The sequence below is a fragment of the Leptonychotes weddellii genome, chromosome 4, assembly GCF_054177405.1.
Source record: "Leptonychotes weddellii isolate Sample4059 chromosome 4, ASM5417740v2, whole genome shotgun sequence".
NCBI lineage: Eukaryota > Metazoa > Chordata > Mammalia > Carnivora > Phocidae > Leptonychotes > Leptonychotes weddellii.
In genome coordinates this window covers 153,467,347-153,494,291 of record NC_138372.1, presented here as the reverse complement: position 1 = coordinate 153,494,291, position 26,945 = coordinate 153,467,347, and the positions used below count along the sequence as shown (strand labels likewise).

General features: G+C 33.5%; 1 protein-coding gene across 8 annotated transcripts in view; it reads left to right on the top strand.

Moving 5' to 3' along the window:
* The window catches only part of TAF2 (TATA-box binding protein associated factor 2), an 82,243-nt gene that overhangs the window by 24,001 nt on the left and 31,297 nt on the right, over positions 1–26,945 (top strand). For 7 of the 8 annotated variants that reach the window (XM_081816460.1, XM_081816465.1, XM_081816463.1 and 4 more), the window contains exons 7-21: positions 553–737; positions 2,010–2,123; positions 3,276–3,375; positions 4,991–5,076; positions 7,523–7,658; positions 8,902–9,056; positions 9,726–9,840; positions 10,194–10,303; positions 12,203–12,268; positions 13,442–13,694; positions 15,116–15,256; positions 18,354–18,464; positions 20,802–20,995; positions 21,851–21,990; positions 24,728–24,797. In XM_081816460.1, the coding sequence (XP_081672586.1) occupies positions 553–737; positions 2,010–2,123; positions 3,276–3,375; positions 4,991–5,076; positions 7,523–7,658; positions 8,902–9,056; positions 9,726–9,840; positions 10,194–10,303; positions 12,203–12,268; positions 13,442–13,694; positions 15,116–15,256; positions 18,354–18,464; positions 20,802–20,995; positions 21,851–21,990; positions 24,728–24,797 (1,976 nt within the window). The remainder of the gene's footprint in view (positions 1–552; positions 738–2,009; positions 2,124–3,275; positions 3,376–4,990; positions 5,077–7,522; positions 7,659–8,901; positions 9,057–9,725; positions 9,841–10,193; positions 10,304–12,202; positions 12,269–13,441; positions 13,695–15,115; positions 15,257–18,353; positions 18,465–20,801; positions 20,996–21,850; positions 21,991–24,727; positions 24,798–26,945) is intronic. The other variant, XM_081816464.1, reaches the window with a different exon arrangement.

Below are 26,945 nucleotides of genomic sequence, written 5' to 3'. Positions count from 1 at the left end.
AAAGATTAGCTCAGATTTAATCTCCAGCATGAAACCTTACTCTAGGTCCTTCTAAACAGAGTGATCTCTGTCATTGTTGATGCCATTTATTTGGTACAGAATCATAATATGGGATGAGATGATATGTTATATTTGAGTGGCCATGTCCAAAGTAGGATGCATAGGACTATGACAAGTACAGTATTCACTAGGTAAGATATTTATGAATCAAAGGTGGATTTGTAATAAGCCTTGGAAATTTAAATCTTTCTTGTTTTATATGCTTATGCAAAAGGCATTTTAATTTGGAACCAAAGTTGTATTTTCATTGGGTCTAAGCATTTCACAGATTTATAATCCATCATGAATTTAATTTTCAAGTACAATGAATATTTTATAAACATAGTAAAAGAAATCACTAATATCACACTAGCATTTTCCCTCATTGCCATGAATTTGTTAAAAGGATTTATATGAATGAAGTTTTCCTTATAATTGAGACATTTAGGAAATTTAAAATACTAAAGGTAACATTTTCTTTTAATGACTTTCTTCCCTGCTTTTTATTTTCAGGTTACTCATTTTTGTTTACCTCAACTTCTTCCATTGCTTAAACATACTACATCTTATCTTCATGAAGTTTTTGAATTTTATGAAGAAATTCTTACATGTCGATACCCATATTCCTGTTTTAAGACTGTATTCATTGATGAGGCTTATGTTGAAGTGGCTGCTTATGCTTCCATGAGCATTTTTAGGTTGGTATTTAAGATTTGAAATGCCCAAATGAGGGTAATGATGGGAAGACAGGTTATTTTGTGATTAATTTTAAGATATGTTTCAAAGTTTTTTCCTTTAAATTAAATATGGTTGGTTTTGTAGAAAAGCTAATGTTTTAAAAATTCAAAATGTAGAAAAACATAAAAAAGAAAATTTCCAAGTGACCCAAAACACTTCTGTTACTTTCATCCAGATATAACTGATAGAGATGTTTTACAGATTTTTTTTTAGTCTCTTCTGCTTATGCATTTAACAAAAATCATACAAGTTATATAATGGACGTCTAATGGGTTTTTTTTTTTTTTCCCTAAATCATTTAAAATTTTACTGATGTCAGAAATTTCTTTGCCAATTATAAAAGAGAGAAAACTTCATTTTTTTCTTTCTCTTCCTGCCTTACCTTCTTTCTTTCCTTGGAAAGTTCCAGATTTATAAATTTTATGCCTTAGGTTCAATCATTTTATCCTTTCTGGCCTAAATTTTTTCATCTGTAAAAGAGGAATAATACTATTGCCCCTGTATTCTCTAGAGTATGTTAGAAAGATCTTATGGGTCAGTGTATTTGAAAGTAAACAATGGAGCACAAAAAATTCATAGGGGTGCCTGCCTGGCTCAGTTGGTAGCACATGTGACTCTTGATCTTGAGGTGTGAGTTCAAGCCTGCATTGTGTGTAGAGCTTACTTAAAAAAAAAAAAAAAAATTGGGGGCGCCTGGGTGGCTCAGTCGGTTAAGCATCTGCCTTCGGCTCGGGCTGTGATCCCAGGGTCTTGGGATTGAGCCCTGCATCGGGCTCCCTGCTTAACAGGGGAGTCTGCTTTTCCCTCTCCCTCTCCCTCTGCCCCTGCTTGTACATTCTCTCTCTCTCTCAAATAAAATCTTAAAAAAATAATTAATAGTTATTATTGGCAAAAGGTTTTTGAAATTAGAAGAGCCCTTCATAGGAGGATCAGTTTCTGATGAACATACCCATTTCAGGCTAATGGTAATTTCCCCTTCCTCCAGAAAAAGGTACTTAAATTTTTCACGGAAATCAATGGGAAACACTAAAGTCCTTACTTTAGGCAAAAGTTAATTAAGATTATGGATTTCACCTAAATTTTGAAAAGATGTGAAAGCTTTTGGAAGAATGTTCTGTTTTTTCTCTTTTATGTCAAATTGGAATTCCCTTATTTTAAAAGTGTGATTATTTTATTTTGATTGAATCATTGTTTATTTCTTGGTTATAATTGTCTCTTCTTTTAAATTCCAGCACAAATCTGTTACATAGTGCCATGATTATAGATGAGACACCTCTGACTAGAAGGTGTTTAGCCCAGTCCTTGGCACAGCAGTTTTTTGGTTGTTTCATATCCAGAATGTCTTGGTGAGTAATTTCATAGTTTGCAACTACTGAGATAAAGAATTGGGAAAGTTTGTTTTTGTTTTCTTTTCCTGTATTTTCTTTTCTCTCTGTATATTTAGAGAAAAGTAATGAGTATAAATTTCATCCAGATTTGTGGCTATCAATTCACTGTAGTTCTATTTTTTTTTTAAAGAATTTTGATAACAACAATTTCTTAGAAAACTGAATGAATACTGTAGATACAAGGCATTGAATGTGCAGAAAACTGCAGTTAGAATTCTAATGTCAATGTTCAGTGTAACTGGTAATGTTCAAGATCATGTGTAAGGCAAAATAATAGTCTTCTACAATAGTGATAATGATGTAGGGATTTTCCTGTTAGTGTTTAACTTTGTACTAATAATACTTGAAATAAGTAAGAGATAAGAACACTTAATTTTTTTGATTAACTTGAGATGAATTCGAAGAAATACATGAAACTCCCTTAAGATTATAATTTATTTTTGTGACCATTCTGTGCTATATGTAGTACATGAATATCTGTTGGTTTCTTTTTCTTTTTTGTTGGCAGAGGGTAAGTCCTCTTGATTTGTAATTTTTCCAGAATAACATAGTTTCAGTGAAGAACAGTGCCTGGAAAATGGTAGGCAACATGTTTGAATAAATGAATGAATGAATGGATAAGTATATGAATGAATAGATGAATGAATGGTATTAATTCCCTTTCCTCTTAAAAAACCAAAAATAAGTAATTAAACATTAGATCTTGGAATCCCATTGATAATTATTCATGGGATTGGCAAATGTGAACTTTAAAAATTGAGCAGTACAGTCCTGGCTTTGGGCACATATTTCCTTGGATACAGACAGTATGGACAGAGTTGGCCGGGAAGGAAGCAGCGCAAACATAGGGACATTACTTGAAATAAGACTGGAAAGCAGATGTGAGGAAGGTGTAATGGTAAGTAGAACTCATTGGAAGTGGTTAAACCAAATATTTTGTTAATACATTTTTTAAATTATTTTTCATTTATTTTAAGAATGCATAAAAGCACACACTAATAATGTGTTCTCTTACCCTCTTTGGCCTTATCTAAAAATTTTTATGATTAAATTTTTTATGCTTAAGGGAATTTTTATGATTAAAAGAATATATTTTGACTTTTTGCATAGGTCTGATGAATGGGTACTAAAGGGAATTTCTGGCTATATTTATGGACTTTGGATGAAAAAAACTTTTGGTGTTAATGAATACCGCCATTGGATTAAAGAGGTAAAAACAGCCAGATCCATTACCCATTTAGAAGTCAACAGGACATGTTAGTGTTCTCCTGATTCACAAGTCACTTGTCCTTTACTTTTCATAATTGTAAAATACTGTCATTTGAAAGTGTCTAATTTTTCCCAGCAAAATGAAAATCCCAGCAAAATGAAAATCTCTTTACTGAGAAAGACTAATGCTCTGTTTTATCTAGTTCCATTGTCAGTGTTGACTTCCAAAGACTTTTTTGCTAATAAGCAAGAGAGTATTTCAGCTCCTTCAACATCAAATTAGTCGTTAGATATATCCAAGCTCCTTGTAGTAGTCATTCATAATATAACTCTATGCTTCCTAAATTTGTTTAGACTTAGAACCCAGCTTCTGGAGTCAGATTGCTTTTCAGTCTGCCTCATACATTTACAAGCTTTGTGACTTTGGTTAATCTTTCTAAGTCTCATCTTTTTAAGGAGAGTAGATGGGGATTATAAGACATCATACATGTGATGTGCATGGTGCCTTGTACATAGTAAGTGCTTATTATATGCTGGCTAGTCCTTCAGTGCATTTATGTTCTCTGTCATTGTCACGTCTTTTTCCTATTATTTAAAGATTTGGCCAAAAAGAAAAAAAATCAACTGTATTTTGCCTAGCCCTTTCTGTTCATGTACGTATACATTTTACTCATCTTGTGCTTAACTCCTTCCTTCTCAAGTGGAAAAATTTCAACCTTTAATATCTTTATGAAATGGACCCCTCCATCTTCCCCTTTTCTCATTTTATGTATCTTCATCATCCAAACGTAAACTCAAGTAAGCCAAAAAAATAATTGTGAAGGATTTCAAACATCTAGAACCATAAAAGAATTTATACATCTAAACTGGAAGAGTCCATTCTTCATTTCAAAAACTATTAATGAAGGGAAAAGATAGCATATAGCACTTACAGTGTTTCAGGAACTACTGTAAACATTTTACAAATATTAACTGTATTGATCTTCCTAACTACCCTGTTACTACACCCCATTTTACAAATGACACACTGAGGCACAGAGAGGTTAAATTATTTGACCAAAGTTACACAGCTAGTAAGTAGTAGAGCCAGAATTCAAACCTGGTTTTTAACCACTTCACTATGATTTTTACCACTTCTCTATACTGCTTATATATTATTTAAACAGTTCTGTTGTCCTTTTTTCCCTTAAACTTTTTTTTTCACTTTGATCTATGTCATATTAGAGAAGACTGAAGAAGTTTTAAAAGGGTAGATTCCTGACATAATTTTATCTCCATTTCTTTTTACTTGTCTAAATCCTCCACCAGAAACAAACTGCAGAGAAGGAACAAATGAACTTGGAACACAGGTCAGAGAAGGTTGGGAAGAGCCATTAGGAAAAATTGGCAGGCTGCTGGCCAGCCCTGAAGTCACAAAGGAGAGAAGGCTTTTTGGCTGTATTATTGAGCCAGCTGTGTAGTCTGTTTTGTTTATAAGAACATAAACTACTTTATAAATACATCTAATTTATTTTAAGAAATTTACATTTTGATTCAGGAAATGAGAAATCACAGTTCAGTTCTAAAATTTGATACATAAAGAAATTTTCACTGACTCCTATTTTTATCTTTTTTAGGAGCTAGACAAAATAGTGGCGTATGAACTAAAAACTGGTGGAGTTTTACTACATCCCATATTTGGCGGAGGAAAAGAGAAGGATAAGTATGTTTGTTGTTCAGAGGTGGTATTATAAACCTTGTATTATGGGTTCAGTCTTTCAGGATTACTTGGGATGTGTATTGAGACCCACACAGGCCAAAATAATAGTATGTAATAATATTGAAGCCACAAATACTGGTAATACTCTCATTACTCCTTTCCTTACTTTACTATTTTTACTGCATGTGATGGCTACAAATGGACTTAAACATTAAAGAAAGACTCTCAAAAAATACAAGGCTTTACTCTTTTCCATGTTAATTTCCAGATGGTAGTATATTGTACTGTTGTTAGAAAAGTTTAAAAATAATGGAAACAAATATTTTGCTTATGGACCACCAGTTATTTTTTTAGGTCTAAATAGATAATTTCAACTTCAGGACATCCTACCTATACCTGTTTATCTGAATGGTCACCTACCTAGACATTTATTCTTTGCTTTTTCCCTTCTTTCCTTTTTTCTTCCCTCCCTCTCTACCTTCCTTCTCTTCTTTCTTTCCCTTTCTCTTCTTCTGTTGTGTAGCAAGTCCCTGTAAAGAAGACAGCCACTTATAGCAAAATAATAGTACCAGCAGGCAGTCTTGTTTGTTCTAGTGTCCATGGATTCCCTAAAGGAATATGGATTGAAATGGATGGGAAAGTTTTTCTATATTTTCACTAATCATTAGCCGATATTTTATATTTTCCTTAATTATGAATGTAGGCAAAAGACAATGCTATGACTTTGTCAACAGTAGAAATCATAGATCTTTTCCTGTCATGTTATAATTATTAGCAGATATTTTGAAATACTCTGCACTTATCACCACCTCAATATTACTATAATAGACCACTGCCAGATCTTGTTATTTAATGCATTAATAAGCTAGCATATATATTGGCATATCATAATTTTTAATATTTTTATAACCGCATTTTGTTATAATTGGCTTTCTTTGTAATTCTGTGTATTTTATTTTGTGTATATGTTAGCAGTTTCTCAAAAGGGGACCCATAGGATTAACCAGGCTGCCCAAGTGTCTAAAAGCACCACAGAGGTTAAGAAATTTGAAGTTGTATAACCAGTAGCCTTTTCTTTGTTGTAGCATGGTTACCAAGACAAGAGTAAGTTCATGGGAAAGCATAGAAATTTGGGGTTAGACAAACATGGATTTTTGTCGTTATTTTTGTGATCTGAGAAAATCACATAACCTTTCTGTGTATGTGTTTTAATTTGTAAAATGACAGTGATAGTCCTTAACCAGGTTGGTTGTGAGGATTACTTGAGATCAAGTTCTCAAATATTAGTTCTTTCACTTTCTTCTCACTGTCTGCTGTATGGCAGTTTCCCAGCATATAATTAGAGCATTACCATGGTATGTAAATATTACTTACACTAAATGCTTTTACTTTGGTTCTGCCCATTTATTTAGTCTTGTATGTTTAATTTTTAAAGGCAAAGGAAAAAAAAAAGGTCTGGAAGCAATATGCCTCCCTCCCACCAGTTCCTCTTGGAGATAGCCATGACCTTTTTTTTTTTTCCCCCATGCTTTTATTTATGTATAGCATTACCAAATATAGTTCAATCATATACATATTACTGTGTAACTATCAACAAATATTTTAAATTTCGATGCCATGTTTTTAAAGAAGTATAATGATTACCCTTACACATAGATTGTGAGAGTGTAATTTGGTACAGTGATTTTGAAGGGTAATTTGTTGGTACCAATCAAACATTTAAAATAGATGATTTTGATTCATTAGTTGTATTTCTAGCTATGTTGTCATATAGAAATTGTACTTCTAGACATTTGCCATACAGAAATACTTGCACATGTGTAAAAAGACATTCACTACAGCATTATTTAAAATAGTGAAAAATTTTAAACACTTTTAACATTCATATATGTCATAAATTTTTTTTATTAGACTGTACCTTTCTTTTAATTTACTGATGATCTCTTTCATCATTTCAGAATTTAAAATTTTTACATAGTCTGGTCTTTGTCCCCTGGATGGATTATTTATTTATTTATTTATTTATTTATTTATAGGAAGATTTTTCCTGCCCTAGAATTAGGACAAGAAATTTTTTTCCTTCTTTTCTTCTAGTACTTTTATAATTGTTTTTGATATGTAATGCACCTGGAATGTTTTTTGTGTGTGTATGGTTTAGCCTTGGGATATTGGTTAGAATTACATTAATTATAATTATGAATTTGGAGAGCACTAAAATATTGAGACTCTTCCTATCTGGGAGCTTGGCATGTGTTTTTATTAAAATTTTCCTTTATGTTTTTTCATGAAACTTCATAATTTTCTTCCAGTTAAATTTATTTTAAGAAGTTTCCTACTTGTGTTGCTCTCATGCTGAGAAATTACTGACTTATATTATGATGTGGCCATGAAACTTACTGTTTATTTAATACAAATTTGTTTTACTAAGTATAGCTGTTTATGTTTTTAGTCCAGCATCTCATCTACACTTTTCAATAAAGCATCCACATACGCTTTCTTGGGAATATTACACTATGTTTCAGTGTAAAGCTCACCTCGTGATGAGATTGATAGAAAATAGGATCAGTATGGAATTCATGCTACAAGTAAGTATTAAAGTTAAGGACTTAACAGTTGTAGAGAAAGATACGTTCCATATGTATAATCTGAATGCTATTCTGTAGAATAGGAGTCAGGGCCTCTGGAGTTATAGCAGGAATTCTGTTAACTAATTAGCTGTTTGCTCACTAAGTAACCTGTGCTTTTTGTTTGTGTTTCCTCAGATGTAGAATAAGTATCAATACTTTATCCATTTAATGCTGAATTGTCATGGATATAAAATTAGAATGTGGGGATGAAAGTAGAACCTATTTGTACATAGGATTTTGTGTTCAGCATTATTTAAAATATTAAGGATGAACTGCCACCTAGAGTGCTTTCAATAGAAAAAAAACCTAAAAGATGTTTATTTTTGCTACTATTAAATTCTACCATATATTTTAAGCAAGTTTTGTTGTAAATAGTTGAGATAGAGTGGTTGAGGCAGTAGAAACAAGATGTATTATAAATGTTCAGCTATTTTTTTTCCATTGATAATATTCTTACAGGTGAGTGAAAAATAACTTTTTAGTAATTTTTTAAAGCATTTTATATTTGCCTTAAAGTTAAGTTTCTTTAATCTTTCTGTCCTTCACCTTACCTTTAGAGTAGAGAGATATTAAATGAGAGATGGTCCATAAAGAAACTTTGTAGAGTTGTATAAGTCTTTTTTTTTTTTTTTTTAATTTTATTTATTTATTTGACAGAGAGAGACAGTGAGAGAGGGAACACAAGCAGGGGTAGTGGGAGAGGGAAAGCAGGCTTTCCGCTGAGCCAGGGAGCCTGATGCGGGGCTCGATCCCAGGACCCTAGGATCATGACCTGAGCCGAAGGGAGATGCTTAACAACTGAGCCGCCCAGGCACCCTGAGTTTTATAAGTCTTAATGAGTATTCTCAACTTGCTAAATGTTTAGTTTCTTTGTAAAGCTCATGATTCAATAAATTATAGGTATTATATATTATTGTTATTATAATCCTTAAAAACAATGTTCATTGTTTGGCCAGGACATTATTGAAATTGAATTATGTTTTGAGGAAGAATAGTTTCATAGTCTGGCTGTTTAAATCTTTGCATACTTTTGTTGCTAATAGTCTTTAACTAGATCCACCTATATAGTAAGATGTGAAATTATTATCTTTGTAATTGACTATATAGTAAAGTCATAATGCAAAGTGGGTATAGTACAGAATTGAAAACAATGTATATTATGTTATACAGACTTACTTGAATGATACTTTCATCCTTACAGGTTTTCAATAAACTGTTAAGTTTGGCTAGTACTGCTTCATCACAGAAGTTCCAGTCACATATGTGGAGTCAGATGTTGGTTTCCACATCTGGGTTTTTGAAATCCATCTCAAATGTCTCTGGCAAAGACATCCAGCCTTTAATAAAGCAGTGGGTGTATCCTTTTCAGTAGCAGCTCAACAAGGAGGGGAAGGGAATAAGGTTATGTGTGTCAGGGAAAGGAGGAAAAAAAAAAAGATTTGGAAGACCAAAGGAGAAGAACTATTTAAGTTGCTAAATAGTAGTAGAAAGAACTAGGAACTGTAAATCATTTCTGCTAAGGTGCCTATTAATCATTGAGATACACACACATATATGTTTATGCTTGTAAAATTTGGCATATTTTGAATTACTTTTTAGTGTGTGAATATAGCAATAGGCTTAATGGTGGGGGAGGTAAATAATCCACCAGACAGGCCTGCAGGATTACTTGTAAGATTCAGTGGTCTGGTGGCTTTTAGATGTGGTTAGGGGTTGGCACAACTTAACTGGTATCTGGGAACTTTTCAATTTTTACATTTTTTTCATATCAAAGCACTATTATATTAATAACCCAGTAGAGTGGTTTTGCTTCTTTCAGAACGTTTCAGAAATTTTGTTTAAATATGGGGAAACACTTTTCACAAAAATTTTGAATACTTTGCCACCTGGTTTACCCTGAAGTGTGCTCTCAGGCCTTGAACTGGTGAGAATGCATCTGAAAGTTATCACCTACTATAATGAGTCCTTTATTTTGCTTAGTACATATTCATGTCAATATGCAAAAATTCCTTTACAATTCTTCAGAGACCAGAGTGGAGTGGTAAAATTTTATGGAAGTTTTGCATTTAACAGAAAACGAAATGTTTTGGAATTAGAAATAAAGCAAGATTATACATCGCCGGGAACTCAGAAATATGTGGTAAGATTTTTTCCAAAATGGCCTTTTGTACTGCTTTCTTCCCAGTTTCAATATAGGAAGGGCTTATGGGTGGAGAGCTGGTTAGAAGTTTCATAATGAGAATTTGTTTGCAAAGGTTGAAATTGAGAAAACACCAGGTGTCAATGACGGGTCAATGAAGAGGTTATGATGGAGATTTCAGGGGACACAGATATCCCAGTTCTCCCCTCCTTTGGCACTAGCTACCTTTCTCTGTCCCTAGACACACATCTTCTATAGTACTATTTTATATCTTGAAATATATACCTGTACACATAAGAATACATATATGGTATTTTTCTGGCATTATCTTTGAACACTGTTTCTTTTTAAAGGGACCACTTAAAGTGACAGTGCAGGAGTTAGATGGATCCTTCAATCATACGTTGCAAATTGAAGAAAACAGCCTTAAGCATGATATTCCCTGTCATTCTAAAAGCAGAAGGTAGGCATTGAATCATAACTTTAAACTGAAATTGATAATTAAACTGTAAGTCTCACAGATTAAAATGCCAAAATAGAAATCCTAATATATACCTAAGTTTCAAGTAGAGAACATGTTATCTGGTATCTTTTTTCGTCCTTCTACTTCAAGTTGATATTACCAACTATTCTTTATTTGCTTTTTGTTCTTGACAACATTTTATTCTTTGAATTAATTAATTTAAAAATTTAGATTTAGGTTTAATAATCTTTATTTTGTAGGGTCAGGGGTAGGTGGAATAGAAGTTTGATTTTTTTTGGAGCCAGGAAAAATTCAAGGCAAATTGCTTAGGTTTGTTGTTATTAATGTCATTGGATTAATATCTATAGTAAATATTGGGGAGATGATCATTGAATATAAAGGAAGGAGCTGAATACATGTCATAAAAAGCCCCTGCATTTTCTTTACTATGTCTTTCTCCTCTTCTCTGTATCACCATGCCTTTACAAAACATTCTTTTTTTTGTTTTAATTTTATTTAAGTAATCTCTGTACCCAACATGGAGCTCGAACTCACGACCCTGAGATCAAGAGTCACATGCTCCTCCAACTGAGCCAGCCCGCTGCCCCTTTATTTATTTATTTAAAGTAATCCTACACCCAACATGGAACTCGAACTCATGACCCCAAGATTAAGAGTTGCATGCTCTTCCAACTGAGCCAGCCAGGTGCCCCTTAAAAAACATCCTTGTCTTTCAAAACGGCACATTGTCATTTTCCTTAAAAAATGTTCAACCGTTCATCTTCTATGTAGTATATTTTTTCTTTACCACTATTGTTTAACTCAGCCATTAGCATGTATTCTGAAGAGCGAAAGATGGGAATATTTTTGTGTTTCGCTGGAGGATTGTATAGTAATAGCAAAACTTCAGGAACAGAAGGTTTATACTCATGACCACATTGAGGTCATGTCAGACAGATGGGGATGTCAGTTGATTTTGATGGCCTTCAGAAATTGATTCTGAAATTTCCTTGAAACCATTTTTCCTTTGCAAAAATTCTTTCTTAGTTCAGGCTGAAATTTCCCTTTCCTTTTGTTCTGTCTACCTTTGAAATTGGGAACATCTGATTGCCACTCTTTTCATAACATTTCCTCAGGGTTTTTTCTCTGTAGTAACAGTATGTCCTTTGGGTATTCTTTGGCGTGAGGAACACAGGAAGACTGTTCTTTGTTCCTATTTTAATTTGTAGTCACCCAAGTTTTTAGTGTATATCCAGTAGATTTTTATGATATATGCAAACAATGAATCATGGAACACTACATCAAAAACTAATGATGTAATGTATGGTGATTAACATAACATAATAAAAAAGTAATTTGCATGGAAGCAGTTGCTTTTTGGGGGGCTTATCCTAAATCTTTTTCATATTAACTAGTTGTATATGTTAATTAATAATGTTAAGATGTATTATAGTTAATCACATACCTCATTTCATATGGGACAGCTTCTTGCACATAGAGCGCATGTTCAAAATAATTCATGTCTCATTTCAGGGCTGGTTATTTTTTCAGTTTTTTTATAAAGGATTTCTTTGTTGATAGATCAATCTTTTTTGTATAAAATTACAGCTTACCAGTTCTTGGAAGTACATCTATGTTTTAACCTGGCATTTAGTTACATATTTTTGCTTTTTGTTAAACTTTGATCAGGAAGACATTTCAGTATCATTGACTTCATTCCCTTCAGCTTCAAAATAGATTTTTTTGTGTGTTTAAATTCCATTACATTCACTATCCCTTCTTCCTCAAGCTGTCTTACAACGTTGCCTGAAATTTTTATTTTGAGCTTCAACTGTTCTTTATCTCCTTTCAGAATTGGAAATGTCATAGTTTGTAAACTTAACTTTTCCCTAAATGTAGGAATAAAAAGAAAAAAATTCCACTGATGAATGGAGAGGAAGTTGACATGGATCTTTCTGCGATGGAGTAAGTTAGTTACTTGAGTTTAAGGATATAATATATGCATTCTCATGTGTCTTGTTATGCACATCTAAAAGTATGTAAATGTGTTGAAATTGCTGCTTTTAAAATTTTGAAAGTCCATAGAAATACAATGTTTCTCAAACTATAGTGTGTCACTTGCGGATCTTCTTAAAATGCAGTTTCTGATCTAGTACTTTCTAGTGGGTCCTGATAGTCTGATTTCTAGGGAGCTCTCAGAAAATACAGATTCTTTTTGTCTTTGGACAAGGCTTCAGGGCACTTTGAGGCTCCCTGTGCTTTCAAAATACAATTTAAATATCACTGTTCTAAATTTTATGTGGTAATATTTACTGATTGGCAGTGTTTCATCTTTAAAAAATACTATAGCTCAGACTTCATTTTGCTCATCCATATTGTGCCTGTGTATTTTTTTATAAAATGTGTAATTACTAGCTTGGTTGCCAAATATTACTGCTGTTTATATACCCTTATGTACTTTTTCCATATCAAGTGCCTTACCTGTAGTAAGCACCCACTAGTATTTGGTGAATTAAAGTAGTATTTCAGGTAATATTCTTTTGTTGATGGTGTTGACATAGGCTAGATATTTTAAACTGTGCGAGTTATTTTGACAAGTATGGGAGGATAAATTCATGATATGCCTCTGAACTATGATTTCAGAACTTCCTGTTTGAGAAAGATGATCATGAATCTAACATTTAAAAAAACACTATTAAAAATCAGTTAAACAAATTAATTTTAAAATAAATTCATTTCTTAGTCACAGATTGATTCCAAGAAATGATGGCATTTATAGCCATAGTCAGGCTATAGGCCATGAAATGAAGAAATTTGATCTCATTCTTTTTTTCCACGTCACATAATCACAAATCAAAATCCCCCAAGTAAAATTTTCAGATGGAATTTCTTTGTGACAACTGTCTTCTTATCCTTGAGGATCTTTTAAGCAAGATTAATAAAGATTAGCTATTGTGAGAAAGTTGAAATACATTAAACATAATGAGAATGTTGTCAGTGTGATTAAAAAAATGAATACAGTAAAAGTTCAGGCAGTCTTGAATATTACATAGAGAAGAGAATCTATTTAATAAATGCTTTGTTTTTATTTTATAAACATATAAAATTGAAACAAAAAGAAATTGTATTTTCTTTCAGTGCGGATTCCCCTTTGCTGTGGATAAGGATAGACCCAGATATGTCAGTGCTGAGGAAAGTGGAGTTTGAGCAAGCTGATTTCATGTGGCAGTATCAGCTCCGCTATGAGAGAGATGTTGTTGCACAGCAGGAATCCATTCTGGCCTTGGAGAAGTTCCCTACGCCAGCATCTCGCCTTGCACTCACTGACATACTAGAACAAGAGCAGTGTTTTTACCGAGTAAGAATGTCCGCTTGCTTCTGCCTCGCAAAGGTGAGATGATGCATAGTAGAAAGAAAACATGACTACCGCATATTTAAAAACAAAGACAAAAACAAAACCCAAAAAACTCTGAAAATGAATTAACATTTGCCATAGTCTTTAATTTTACTTGGTAGCTGGTCCCTTGAAAGCTTTTTTCCAAAAATGTTTAATAAGACTGATTTGAAAGAAAAATGTTTTGATCTGAAAATAGATAATGCATTAAAAGTTTGTAATTTTCAAACTGAAAGTCAGATTTTAAATTCAAAGAGGATTGTTCTCCATTTTATTGAATTGCCAAACCATACTGTTAAAGCATAGACTGTATTTGGCAAGAAATTCCTTAGTTTGAGTGACGTTTTACCTTATAGTATAGGAAATCAGTTCATCTTAACTATCCTGCTGTGGTGATTATTTCATGTTGGTTTGGGTTTAGTAATCAGTATTAGTGATATATAACTTAAAATGATAGGTTCTATAACTTCACATGCAAGAGAAGTTAATTTATTAAGAAAACTAAATATTTTTCTTTAGATGCAAAAAAACTGAAGGTAGAGCAAATGAAAACCACAAAAACGCAGACAAAAATTTGGCCAGAAATACTGGGTTCCAGGTATTTAAAAAACATCTTGATAATAGGTTCATTCCCATTTAGTGACTCCTCTGCCTTCCTCACTGCTAAAATCCATTTGCCCAACATCTCCAAAGATTGTAATGGTTTAGATTCGTTTTGTCTTTAATGGTCACTATTGAATAGTTGCATTCCTACATCCTACTCAGATATGTGAGGGACAGTATGGTATTCTCTGATAGATCATCTGCTAAGGATATAATTTCATTGCTTCTATAAAGATCTTTGTGATTCTCTCATGCTAAATTCTTAGGTTCATGAAATTATAGACTATTATTTAAAATTATAAATTCAGTCTTTTCAGACATAATTTCTGTATATGCTGAAAGTTTCAATAGCAAGATATGGTTTTTTTGTGAAGCATTCTTGCAGACTTAAAACATTAGCGCTGTATTTGGCTTATTTTTCAATTAGGGTAGATTTTAAAACCTTATAAAATCCATGGTGATGATTCTCTTTGATAATTTAAAGTGTTAGAATTATATTTTCCTAAATGGACAAAGACAAACTTACTCAGAAAAGAAGCCTTTTGCAAACATGTTTTCTTAAAACATAAAAGAATGCTCCAACTTAGAAATTATAGAAAATAATTATAAGTGTACATAAGAATTTGGGGGGGAGATGAGTTAATTTTTTTTGGGAAATGGTAATAAAAGGCTAAAATGTATTAAATTTCTGAGAATTGAAATTGTTGAAAACAAATCCAATTGTTTTAATACATTTTAAGAAGCTATTTTATTTATTTATTTAAAAGTATGTTTTCAGTGGTGATGGAAATTGCTTCTAATCTGATTATTTGCAGATTGCGAATTCAATGGTGAGCACATGGACAGGACCACCAGCCATGAAGTCACTCTTTACTAGAATGTTTTGTTGCAAGACTTGTCCAAACATTGTGAAAACAAACAACTTTATGAGCTTTCAAAGCTATTTTCTACAGAAGGTGCAGTTTACTTTCTACTTTGTTACAATTGTTGTATGCCATTATCTGTGTATCTCAGTTTAACTTGGGGACTATTTAAATAGCAGGTGTGTTTACTTTTTTATAAAAGGTTTGTCTTTGTTCTATTTTTGGTTCTACAAGATGTTCACCAGGGGTGCCTGGTGGCTCAGTTGGTCAGGTGTCTGCCTTTGGCTCAGATCATGATCCCAGAGTCCCAGGATCAAGCCCCGAATCGGGGAGTCTGCTTCTCCCTCTGCTCAGCCTGCTCATGTGCGTGTTCTCTCTCTCTCTCTCAAGTAAATAAGTAAGATCTCTAAAAAAAAAAAATGTTCCCCAAATTTTAATTGATTGTTCATTGAGTTTATGAGCTGTAAGTAACTCTCTATCAACATTTATACTAAAGTAAACAGAAATGGATAATTTAACTTTTTGGTTGGTTACATGGGGGATGGAGATATGAGTGAGTTCTTCTGATGGCAGTCCTTCTAGAACGTGGACAGCCCTTCTGAGACAGACAAGTACAGTACCCATCTCTGGTTTCAGCCCTAGCTCTGCTCTCACTTGCAGTTTGCACGAGGACAAGTCTCTTAACCTTGTAAGCCTCAGTTTACTCAGTTGTAAAATTTATCTTTTTAAAAATCAAATAGATCAAGTATGTAAAGTGTTTTTTACACTGTATTTATCATATAATAAGTTTTTTATAAATGATAATATAGAAAGTCACAGTGGTGTGATGGTGTCACTGTTTTAGTTAGGGATGTGGGAAAGGCAGGATTTTCAGCATTTGGGCAATTTGCCAGTCACTTGTAAAATGTTTTGAGTAATTTAATAATAATAATAATAATATAATAATAATAAAGGCAGGAGTGCCTGGGTGGCTCAGTTGGTTAAGCATCCACCTCTTGATTTTGGCTCAGCTTGTGATTTCACAGTCGTGAAATCCAGCCCTGTGTTGGCCTCTGTGCTGGGTGTGGAGCCTGCTTAAGATTCTCTCTCTCCCTCTTCCTCTGTTTTTCCTCCCTACACACACACACACACACTCTCTCTCTCTCTCTCTTTATATATATAGATAAATAAATATATTCCTCTGTAAAAAAAAAATAAAATATGTAATAAAGGCAGAGATCAGATTAAGTAGATCAAACTAGAAAGAACAGTGAAGTTGAAGTAGAAAAAACTAACAAAGCCTATTTAATGATTTTGGTGTTGAAGAATATGAGAGAGACATGTCGAGGATAAAGCAGTGCTAAGAAAGGGACATTTTGGGTTTGTTTTGTATAAAGGAAGAAGAAACTTGAGGCATGTTTGGCACAGAGAAAGGAATCTGTGGAAAAGGAGAGATGAAATATTCAAGTGGGAGCAAGTAGATATAAAAAAAGAGAGGGCAGAGTAAATTCTGAAGATATTAGGAGTGGGTGGGACGCAGTTGGGAGGTTAATTTTAGGAAAGATAAGAACATTCCTTTTTCTGAGGCAGGTTGAAAGCAGATTGGAAGTGAGTGAAATGATAGATGTTGAGGGAAATGTTAGGTAAGGTGAGATTTATATATGATGGAGAAGTGAAAGATTACCCAGCAACATTGAGGCACCTGCTGAGAGTAGAAGTCATGATACAATTATAGTGAATTTCATCAGAACAGATTCAGGATGAGTCAGGTTTGGGGAAAACCAATTTTGATATAATCAAGTCTAGTGGCATCCTGTCATTTTAAAGAACTGAACATTCTCTAGTACTTGTTGCTCAGCTCTCTGTTGCCATTTGACTAATTCATGGTATGGAAACAAGTTAATGTCTACCCAGTATGTCCACTTCATTGTGCCATTGTGTGTCCATATACTTTAGATTGTGTTTCATATTGGGAGTTGTATCCCGTTAGTGAGGGGGATGAGATCAATTTGTAAGTTTTGGTTTGTTTTTTAAATAAAACAGTAGGCAGTATCAGAATGCAACACATCTTATAAGGTGTGGTATAAACACACTTTAGGTATACAGTGTTTGTGGTTTTGTTTTTTAGTTAGTGTATATGAAATTTGTGTGTGTGTGTAGATTGGGATGTAAATGTATTTCTTACTGTGGGTTGCGGTCAAAAAAGTTGGAAGATTATTGCTTGTATACCAGCTTCTTTTACATAATACTTTTAGTGCCAGAAAAGAGAGAAAAGATTACTCTCTAAGTCAAACTTGAGTCCCAAAGGGCAGAACAGGCATAGGAAGGTATTTCTATGGAAAAGAGCCTTTCCTTCAGTTCTTACAGCATTAACACTGTCTCTTGTTACACTGTTGTAACACTAACTGTCCTATTGCTTCTGCTCCTTCGTGCTCCCTCCCTCCTTTTTGTTCTTCAGTTTAGAAGTTACTGTTATTTTGAATCAGATGAGAGCATAGTCCAAATCTCCGTGGGTACTGAGGACTGTGATGACTTCATCTGTGGTTCTTTCTTGAGTTTCAGTAGCTTGGTCTTACTGGTAAAGGTTACCACTGTGTGAGTCAGGTTTCCGCTTCTTTAGGAAAGTTGCCTGTGAAAATCTGGAAAGGGGAAAGTTAGGCTGGATTTTAGATAATTTACCATTTTTCTTTAGGTTGAGAGTGGGGTGGTACTGCAGAATCAGTGTCTCCCAGACTGATGATTGACCTCTTCCCTGTCAGATGCTTCCAGCCACTGGATCATTTAATCCTAAAAATGGTTGTGAGGAAACAAGGCTCTTAAGTAAGCAGCTAGCTAAAATAATCATCTTGGTAGTAGAGTAGGAGTTGAAGAGTAGTCTGTCTAGTGTTAAAACCCATTCCTTTTCCACTGTAAGACACAGAACTGGATTTATATAATTTCTATGACATATACTTTACTCCACCAAATGAAGACAAACGCACACAGGCTACAGACTGCTCTCCCCTTGGTTTGCTACTCTGTTCTTCTGTTACAATGTTTCACATGTTCCCAGTGAGAAGGGGTGGGAATTAGAGGGGTTAAACTCCATCCGGATACCTAGGTCAGTCCCGGAGTACCCCTTTTCTGCATATACTAAAATGAATTATAGTAACGAAAGAAGTTATTATATGCTTAAAAAAGTTTTTTGGTTTTTTTTTTGTTTTTTTTGTAGACTATGCCAGTTGCAATGGCTTTATTGAGAGATGTTCACAACCTTTGTCCCAAAGAAGTCTTAACATTCATTTTAGACTTAATCAAGTACAATGACAACAGAAAAAATAAGGTAAGATACTTTAACGAATATTATAAAACTACCTAGTGATACTTTGTTTTTAAAGAGAAATATTTAGACTGTGAAATCATTGTTGAGTCCATGGTACTTGAAATTTCTAGAGATAGAAATATACAAATACGATTTATTATAAGAACCAGTGGAAGACAACCCAAGATTAGTTGTTTTTTGTTTTTTTTTTAAATTGTGTTTTAAATGTTCCTTATACCTGTAGTAATGTGGAAATAGTAGTGCATCAGATTTTGAGGAGCCAACTAAAACTTGTTTTGGTGAAGTCTGATAGCCCAATTTTTATTTTTTCTTATTTTTTATTTTACTATGTGTTGCACAGAAAACAGTAAATTTAACCTTTTTTGTTTTTCACTGTAATGTATGTTTATTAATTAGCAAATAGCTATTGAGTGCTATGCTTCAAAAATCATTTCATCTGTTATGGGTTAATTGGGCAGTGCATGAAATTCAGTACTCTGGATAAGTTAGTTTTCAAGAAGTCTAAAATTTAATCCCCTTTAAGCCTAGTTATTAGCTATTTTATATGATAATTTTTTATGCATATATATGTATTTCTAATAAATCATATATGATTATGAAATTTCTGTTTTGTTAATTACAGTACACAGAACATGGGTTGAACTATTCCTGATTCCAAAGAATCACTGTTAAAAACATCAGCCAGCCTTTGCTGTAGTACACTGATACTGATGCCTTCAGAGTTTTTTTTGTAGGAATTTTCACTATACTGAATAGCCTCTACCTTACATGTGTTCTGCAAATTATTTCTTCTTTCTTGTCTCTTCTAACCTTGAGGTGATCAGATAATCTAGCTTGTTCAGTTAGGATTATAGTAGCTGTGAGAATTGGATGTGGTCTGAGGGATAAATGTTAAATCTTTTGGTTTTCCTACTTCACCCACACCCCCATCTCATTTTTAATTTCTAAGTTCATTCTGTGATCTGAATACTTAGGTCAGAAATAGCGGTTAAGTAAATGGACTTTTGCTTTGTTGGCAAAGTAGAGGTAACAATGAAGCAATCAGAATATTTGAAGAAAACCTATAAACATAATTTGAATAATCTCTGAATGGAAAAGGTCTTTCTAAATTGGAAACCAGACTTAGAACCTGGAAAAGAAAAGGTTGATAAATGCTACAATGTTAAAACAAAATTAGCCTGACAAAAATCCATGATTGTTTTCTCTGGCTCCGGAGGGAAGGATTTAGTGACTAATTTTGCAATCATGAAAACAAAACTTGGTCCATAGTGAACGTGTGTGGAGTATTTTTTCTTTGATTGTGTTTATTGTGTACCTTATTTTCTGTCCCGTATCTGAACTATAGGCATGTGTCAGGATTCTGTCGTTATAACTGTCAATGTGAGCTTCTGCCTCCACCGTGGAAGTCACAGGGGGCAGGTGCTTCCCCTCCATCCCCTGGCAGTTTGTGTTTCCATACCATATTCCCAACACTGATGATCAAATGAATTGCTCCAAGTTCAAATTCCCAGGCTAGAGGATCTGATTTGCTGAGTGTAAATCAAGCCACCCTAGGTTGCCTTTCAATAAATTGCTTCTCTGGGAATTGACTGGGATGTGGATTTAGAAATTGTTTTGTATTGTTGTCTCCTCTCTTTTCTCTGCTTTTCTTGCTAGATCTCCAGTTTGTATGTTACGTCTTCTACACCAGCCCTCTAGTTTCCTTTTCTTTTTACTTTATGTCTTTCTTTTTGCTTAGAATTTCAGGAACTTTTTTCAATTTTATATTCCAATTTAATTTTGATTCTCAATCTCTGCATATTTTTTTCTTTTTAAAATAAGTTACACAATTGGAAGGCATACCTTTGGTTATTTCTCAGACTATGTTCATGATAGGTTTTGGATTTTCTTTCCCCTTACCAGTTTTCTTTTCCCTGCAAACTCTTTCCAACAGGTTGCTTTTTTCCTTTTGTTTGTTCTGGTCTTCCTTTTTTATGTTGATGGCTTCCTCAAATATCTGGGGATCCTTGGTTATAAATTTATATGTGAGTGTAGAGCTAAATAGCTGATTTCAAGCTCTGTGTTACCAGCAGGATTTGTGGCCTGTGGTCTTCCTTTGAGAGGAATCTAGGTAGGTTACTCTTACATGCTGTAAATACTAGTTGAGTAAACTAATGTATTACTAATTAGTAAGTCTCACTCTTTTTCCCAATGTATAACTACACAAAAGACATAGTTAAATAATCACCAGAGAACTTGCTTATGTTTTCAGTTAATTAATGTTTTGAAGTTATAAGTATTTTATTAATTTTTGAACAGAAGTGTGAATTTTGTTTCTTGTGATTATTTTTGGCTTAGTTTTCAGATAACTATTATCGTGCTGAAATGATTGATGCCCTTGCCAACTCTGTTACGCCTGCAGTCAGTGTGAATAATGAAGTTCGAACTTTGGACAACTTAAATCCAGATGTACGACTCATTCTTGAAGAAATCACCAGGTTTTTGAATATGGAAAAACTTCTTCCAAGTTATAGACACACCATCACTGTCAGGTATGATAAAAATTACTTGCTTTTATAATTATAAGAGAAATTATTCTAATTATAGGAAATATAGTAAAGTAAAAGAAGATTAAAATCTTATATCATTGTACCATCACAGATATATTTTTACTGTTTTGGAGAATGGCCTTCTAAATTTTTTCCTCTTGTAACTATAAATACATTTTTAATTATGTGATATATATCATATACATAAATTTTTGTATTCTGCTTATATCATAAACGCTTTCTCATGTCATCAGAAGTTCTTCATAAACATTTTTGATGTCTGTAAAATGTTTTTATCCCATTAGATATAGTATAAACATCTCCGCATTAAGCTTCTTACTTAGATGACTTCACTTTTATCAACTTGTTTGTATATGGCTATCAAAAACTTCTCTTTCTTTAGGAGTTTGCTAAAAAATAATTGATCAAGTGGTTCAAATATCACCAGTTCTCACTTTCCATGTACATTATTGACTAAATTAGTGCAAAAAATTAATGTTCTTAATGTTACAAAATTAAAAGATGATTCAGATCACATCAGTTTTTCAGTTTGCTGTTACAGATTGATTCCTAATGCCTGGGAAACAAGTTTGATTCAAAATATTTTTATAGAAATATTTAATGTAGGGGCGCCTGGATGGCTCAGTCATTAAGAATCTGCCTTCGGCTCAGGTCATGATCCCAGGGTTCTGAGATCAAGCCCCACGTCGGGCTCCCTGCTCGGCAGGAAGCCTTCTCCCTCACCCACTTCCCCTGCTTGTGTTCCTGCTTTCACTGTGTCTCTCTCTGTCAAATAAATAAAATCTTAAAAAAAAAAAAAGAAAAGAAATATTTCACTGTAAATACTCTTTTTCCTAGTTGTTTGAGAGCCATACGAGTGCTTCAGAAGAATGGACATGTGCCAAGTGATCCAGCTCTTTTTAAATCTTATGCAGAGTATGGCCACTTTGTGGACATTAGGATAGCAGCTTTGGAAGCAGTTGTTGATTATACTAAAGGTAATGCTTTAGAAGCATATGCTCTTATCATTTTAGAAGGAAATGTTTACTAAATATTTAAGGCCATCTCAGTTATTGGGGTTTCCTATTGCAAACAAAATAGAGATTTAAATTTTAAATTCTTCAGAAAGAATTTTGGTAAATGTAAAACTTGTATAAGAATAAGTGAGGGAAAAGAATAAAATTAGAAATAGGTATTTTTGGTCTTTCTAAGGAGTCAGTGTATTACTCCATAGCTTTAATTACATGTTATTAAAACTAGAAGAAGATTTTTGAGAAATTTCTAGCTGAGGACTCAAGAAAACATCTTGTACCTTTCAAAAATTTGTTTCTGAAAGTAAAGTGAGGTATATACACAGGAACCTCAGCCGGGGGGGTTAGAAAAGGCTTCTTGAGGTTGAAAAAAAGTAAGACCAAAAAATGGCTAAGAAAATGTTACATATTCAAAACATTTAAAGAAATACAGGGCAGAAAAATACAGAGATGAAAATATTAAAAATCAGTCAAGAAGAATAAAGCAGGTAGAAGAAAAACAAAAGAGTAAAATGAAACTTTTTAAGCTAGAGTCTGATAAAATTAAAATTTTTAAGGTTAAGGAACCCAGTTATTATACAGGATAAAAGAATAATGTGGCCTGTGGCCTGTGACTTCTTCAGAATATGAAGAGTTCAAAAGACAGTGAAAAATGGCTAATGTAATGTTTAGGGAAAACTGCAATCCTACCTTCTCTTTTTTGCCAGGTTGTCACTCATGTAGCCTTAAAGATTTAGAAGTACATCTCCTATGTAACATTCTTTAAAACGGAATTCCCAAAGAATTTTCAGCTGACCTGGAAGTGAATCAAATAATAACTCAAGATTGATGAAAGTATGAAATGAAAGACCTAGTGATGAGTGACTGTGCCTGTAAAAAAAAAAACAAAACAAAAAGCTAAGCTTAAATATTTGTTAATAACATGGTTATAAAATTTAATGCAAACTTCAAAAATAATTCTTCTTTTAAAAAAGATTTATTTATTTCAGAGAGGGAGCATGCACGTGCAGAGGTGGGGGGATGGGCAGAGGAAGAGAGCATCTTAAGCAGACTTCACCCTGAGCAGACTCCACACTGGGCAGGAACCCCATGCAGGCTCGTTCTCACGACCCTGAGACCGTGACCTGAGCCAAAACCAAGAGTCAGAGGCGTAACTGACTGCGCCACCCAGGCACCTCTCAAAAATAATTCTTCATAATATACAGGGGTGCCTGAGTGGCTCAGTTGGTTGAGTGTGTGACTTCAGCTCAGGTCGTGATCACAGGGACCTGGGATCAAGGCCCAGATCGGGCTCCTCGCTCAGCAGGGAGCCTGCTTCCACTCTCCTTCTCCCTTTGTCCCTCCCCCGTTCATGCTCTGTCTCTCTCTCAAATAAGTAAAATCTTTAAAAAAATAATATGCAAATATAAGAAATAAATAATTTAATTTGCATAGAGAATTTCAGATTATTGTGCCAAAATATGGGAAGAGTGAAGAAGTTAGAGTATTTTATACTTCTGACTATGGAAATAGGAAGGAGTGAGGGAAGTTCTTTAATAGATACAGGTTAATTTTTACATATTAGAGGAAATTACTCAAATCTTTATCATTTTTTTAGTAAATTTCAATAGAAGTATGTGTGTGTATAGTCAGAAATTATAGAAGGTAAGAACAAAATAGTGTGTATATTATATATGTTGGGCTAAGTTTAGAAAGGACTGTCATTTGTTCTTTTTATTGAGGGTAACAATAATTCTTTCCCTTAAGAAATGGCGGTGAAAATAGTGATTTTTTTTTTAATAGATTTTTTTGTCAAGTAAAAAATGTAGTCTATCAGTCTCCTGTTTTGTTTTGACAGTTTACCAATTTGTGAAATCTAGATGTCCTGAGATTTACCAAATATGCCAGTATTCTCAACCTTCTTTCCCAAGATACATGAATGATGATTACTGTCACATAAATACTAAGATTTCATGAATTAGTATTACCTGAAATGAAATAGAATGCTAATATTATGATTTCCAAAAGAATGCTAAGTTAATAAGTATAATTGAGAGGTGCTTCAGTATTATCCATAATTCTAGATTAGAAAGTGAAAAAATGGAAGATATCAGAAATAAAATTCTGATAATAAAGCTTTTCAAATCATAGAAGCATAACTTGTTGAAAAGGTGAATGGAAATTGCTAATGAGTGATTTTATCCAGATCATTTATATTTATAGCACTATGTTATGTTATGTTGAAAAGTTAAGACTGTTCTTTAGTCTTAAAGTGAAAGAAACCACTTGGGTAAAAACATTATTTCATATTATATACTCTAATATAGTTGAGATACCAGTGGGTATCAGATTTTCCTATTAATTTGATTTAAGCATCTAGAACACAATTTTATTTAAATATATTTTGTCCATTTAGAGTTACTCATCTCTAATTTAGGGCTCTTAATAAATTATAATTTCCTTTATGTTCTATTTGTCATTGACTTGAGCATTACTGAAAAATAGGCACTTGGTCCTGTTTTATGTTTTGGCTATATACAGCACAATACCAGTGAAGTTTACGAAGTGGCCTAGTCCATAAAAAATGTAAGAAGTTGTCTACAGTCTTCAACTCTGATTTGAGATACAGCTAAGACATAGCCCTAAATATTAAGTGTAAATCTTTCCTTGTCACTCATTATTTCATCTGTTATAGTTAAAAACAAATATATTTCTTTATTTTCAGTGGACAGGAGTTATGAAGAACTGCAATGGCTACTTAATATGATTCAGAATGACCCTGTACCCTATGTAAGGTTAGTTTTTGTGCTAAATTTTGATTTTGCAAGTCCTAAAGTAAACTGAATAAGTTGGGAAGATTATACATGGAACAAGTTTTTATTATTTTTAAAAATAGAGGAATATGTTATGCATTTATTAATGTGCTTTTTAAAAAATGGAGTATGCCTGGGTGGCTCAGTCAGTTAAGCGTCTGCCTTGGGCTCAGGTCATGATCTCAGTGTCCTGGGATGGAGCCAGCACATCAGTCTCCCTGCTCAGCAGGGAGTCTGCTTCTCCCTCTCCCTCTGCCCTGCCGCCCGGGTTCTGCATGTGTGCATGCATGCATGCGCGCTCTCTATCTCTCTCTCAAATAAATAAATTCTTTAAAAAAATTGTGTATACCTTTGGAAAGACATTTTAAAAAATACATTGTTAATAAGCAAAGTTTATTCCCTGCAATTTTATGTACGACTTCTATTGTAATGTAAACAGTTTGTAGTGTACATGGGCCATCTCTTATATATCCAAATTTATAATATCTGTATTGATTGATTCAGTCTATTTTAAAAGTCATTGAGAGAAATGTCTTGGTGTATCCCATTTGTTCCTTTCTATCTCCTATAAAATCTCATTTTTAATCCATAGACTTAGGATTTAAAAAGTATAATGTAAGATTTAAAATTTAGAAAATAAGCGAAAATAGAAGAAAATCCCAGTCCTGACTTAGTAAGAGTTTTCATTTTTGTATTTCTTCTAGTCTTCATTTCCTTCATTTCTGTTGCTTTCTTTTGCAAAGTAGGATGTTCATAGTGTATTTGAATAGGATTAAATATTTGACCTTTTCTGTCTTCCTTTCTTTGTATATATGAGACACTTAAATTTTTGTTCATTTGTTTTAAGATTATGACTTCATAAAATAAAATTTGAATTGTGGGAAGTAACTTATAGTTATGCCCACTAGAAACAAGAGCATAAACCTAGAGACGTTAATTGTCTTACTCAACTTGACACATAAGTTGACAGATAGTTCTTTTCTTCTGAAAAGACATACAGGCAAACTGCTCTCTAACCTTACTGAAATGCATCTGGACATGAGGAGTCCACATAAGAGATTGAAGACATTGTCTTTGACCAACGGTAGTTGTTCAGATTGGTTGTAGCAGTGAGTTCTTGGTTAAGCGACCTTATTATTTCAGTGTTTTATGTCTATCTGTCTTTCAACTCTAACCATTTCAGTGTTTGTTTTTTTCTTTTTAATCTTTATTTTTTTAAAGATTTTATTTAATTGAGAGAGAGCGAGAGAGAGAGCATGAGCAGGGTGAGGGGTAGAGGGAGCGGGGCAAGCAGACACCCTGCTGAGCAGGGAGCCCGATGTGGGGCTCGATCACAGGACCCTGAGATCATGACCTGCGCCGAAGGTAGACACTTAACCTAAGATTGAGCCACCCAGGCACTCCCATTTCAGTGTTTTAAATGATGCCTGTTATATGCATATCTTTGTATAAAGTTTTGCTGTTATTATTTCATAAGTTCCTGATCTGTGATCTAGATTGTATTTTAAATAATTTTTCTTTGTGATTGATGTGTACTAAAGGTAGGGTTAACATGGACAAAAATACCATAATCATCAGATAAAAGAGGATAGGCAGGAAACCACCTTCATCTCTTACCTGACAGAGTTCATGCATTTGGAAGTTTATAAGATCCTACTGATAGCAAGTAGGAACAGAAATTATAAATACAGTATAAACAAAGTGTATCATGTATTCATTTATATTTTCAGTTCACAACATCAGAACTAACGTTAAGGCGTGTATTTCTGAGATCACGGAACTGTGTTTTGAAGACCATTTTAGCAGATTGTAGTACTATATAATATTTGAAGTTTCTATATTTCTGAATTGCATACTATACAGTCTAAATGATTTTTTTTGAAATTCTGTTGTGGAACTATTAATAACATTCAAATTTCAAGAGCACTGTTACTTAAATTGAACTGAAAATCTATTTAAAGATATAGTTCATGATTATATATATATTTTTTTATTCTTATGTTAATCCCCATACATTACATCATTAGTTTTAGATGAAGTGTTCCATGATTCATTGTTTGTGCATAACACCCAGTGCTCCATGCAGAATGTGCCCTCCTCAATACCCACCACCAGGCTAACCCATCCTCC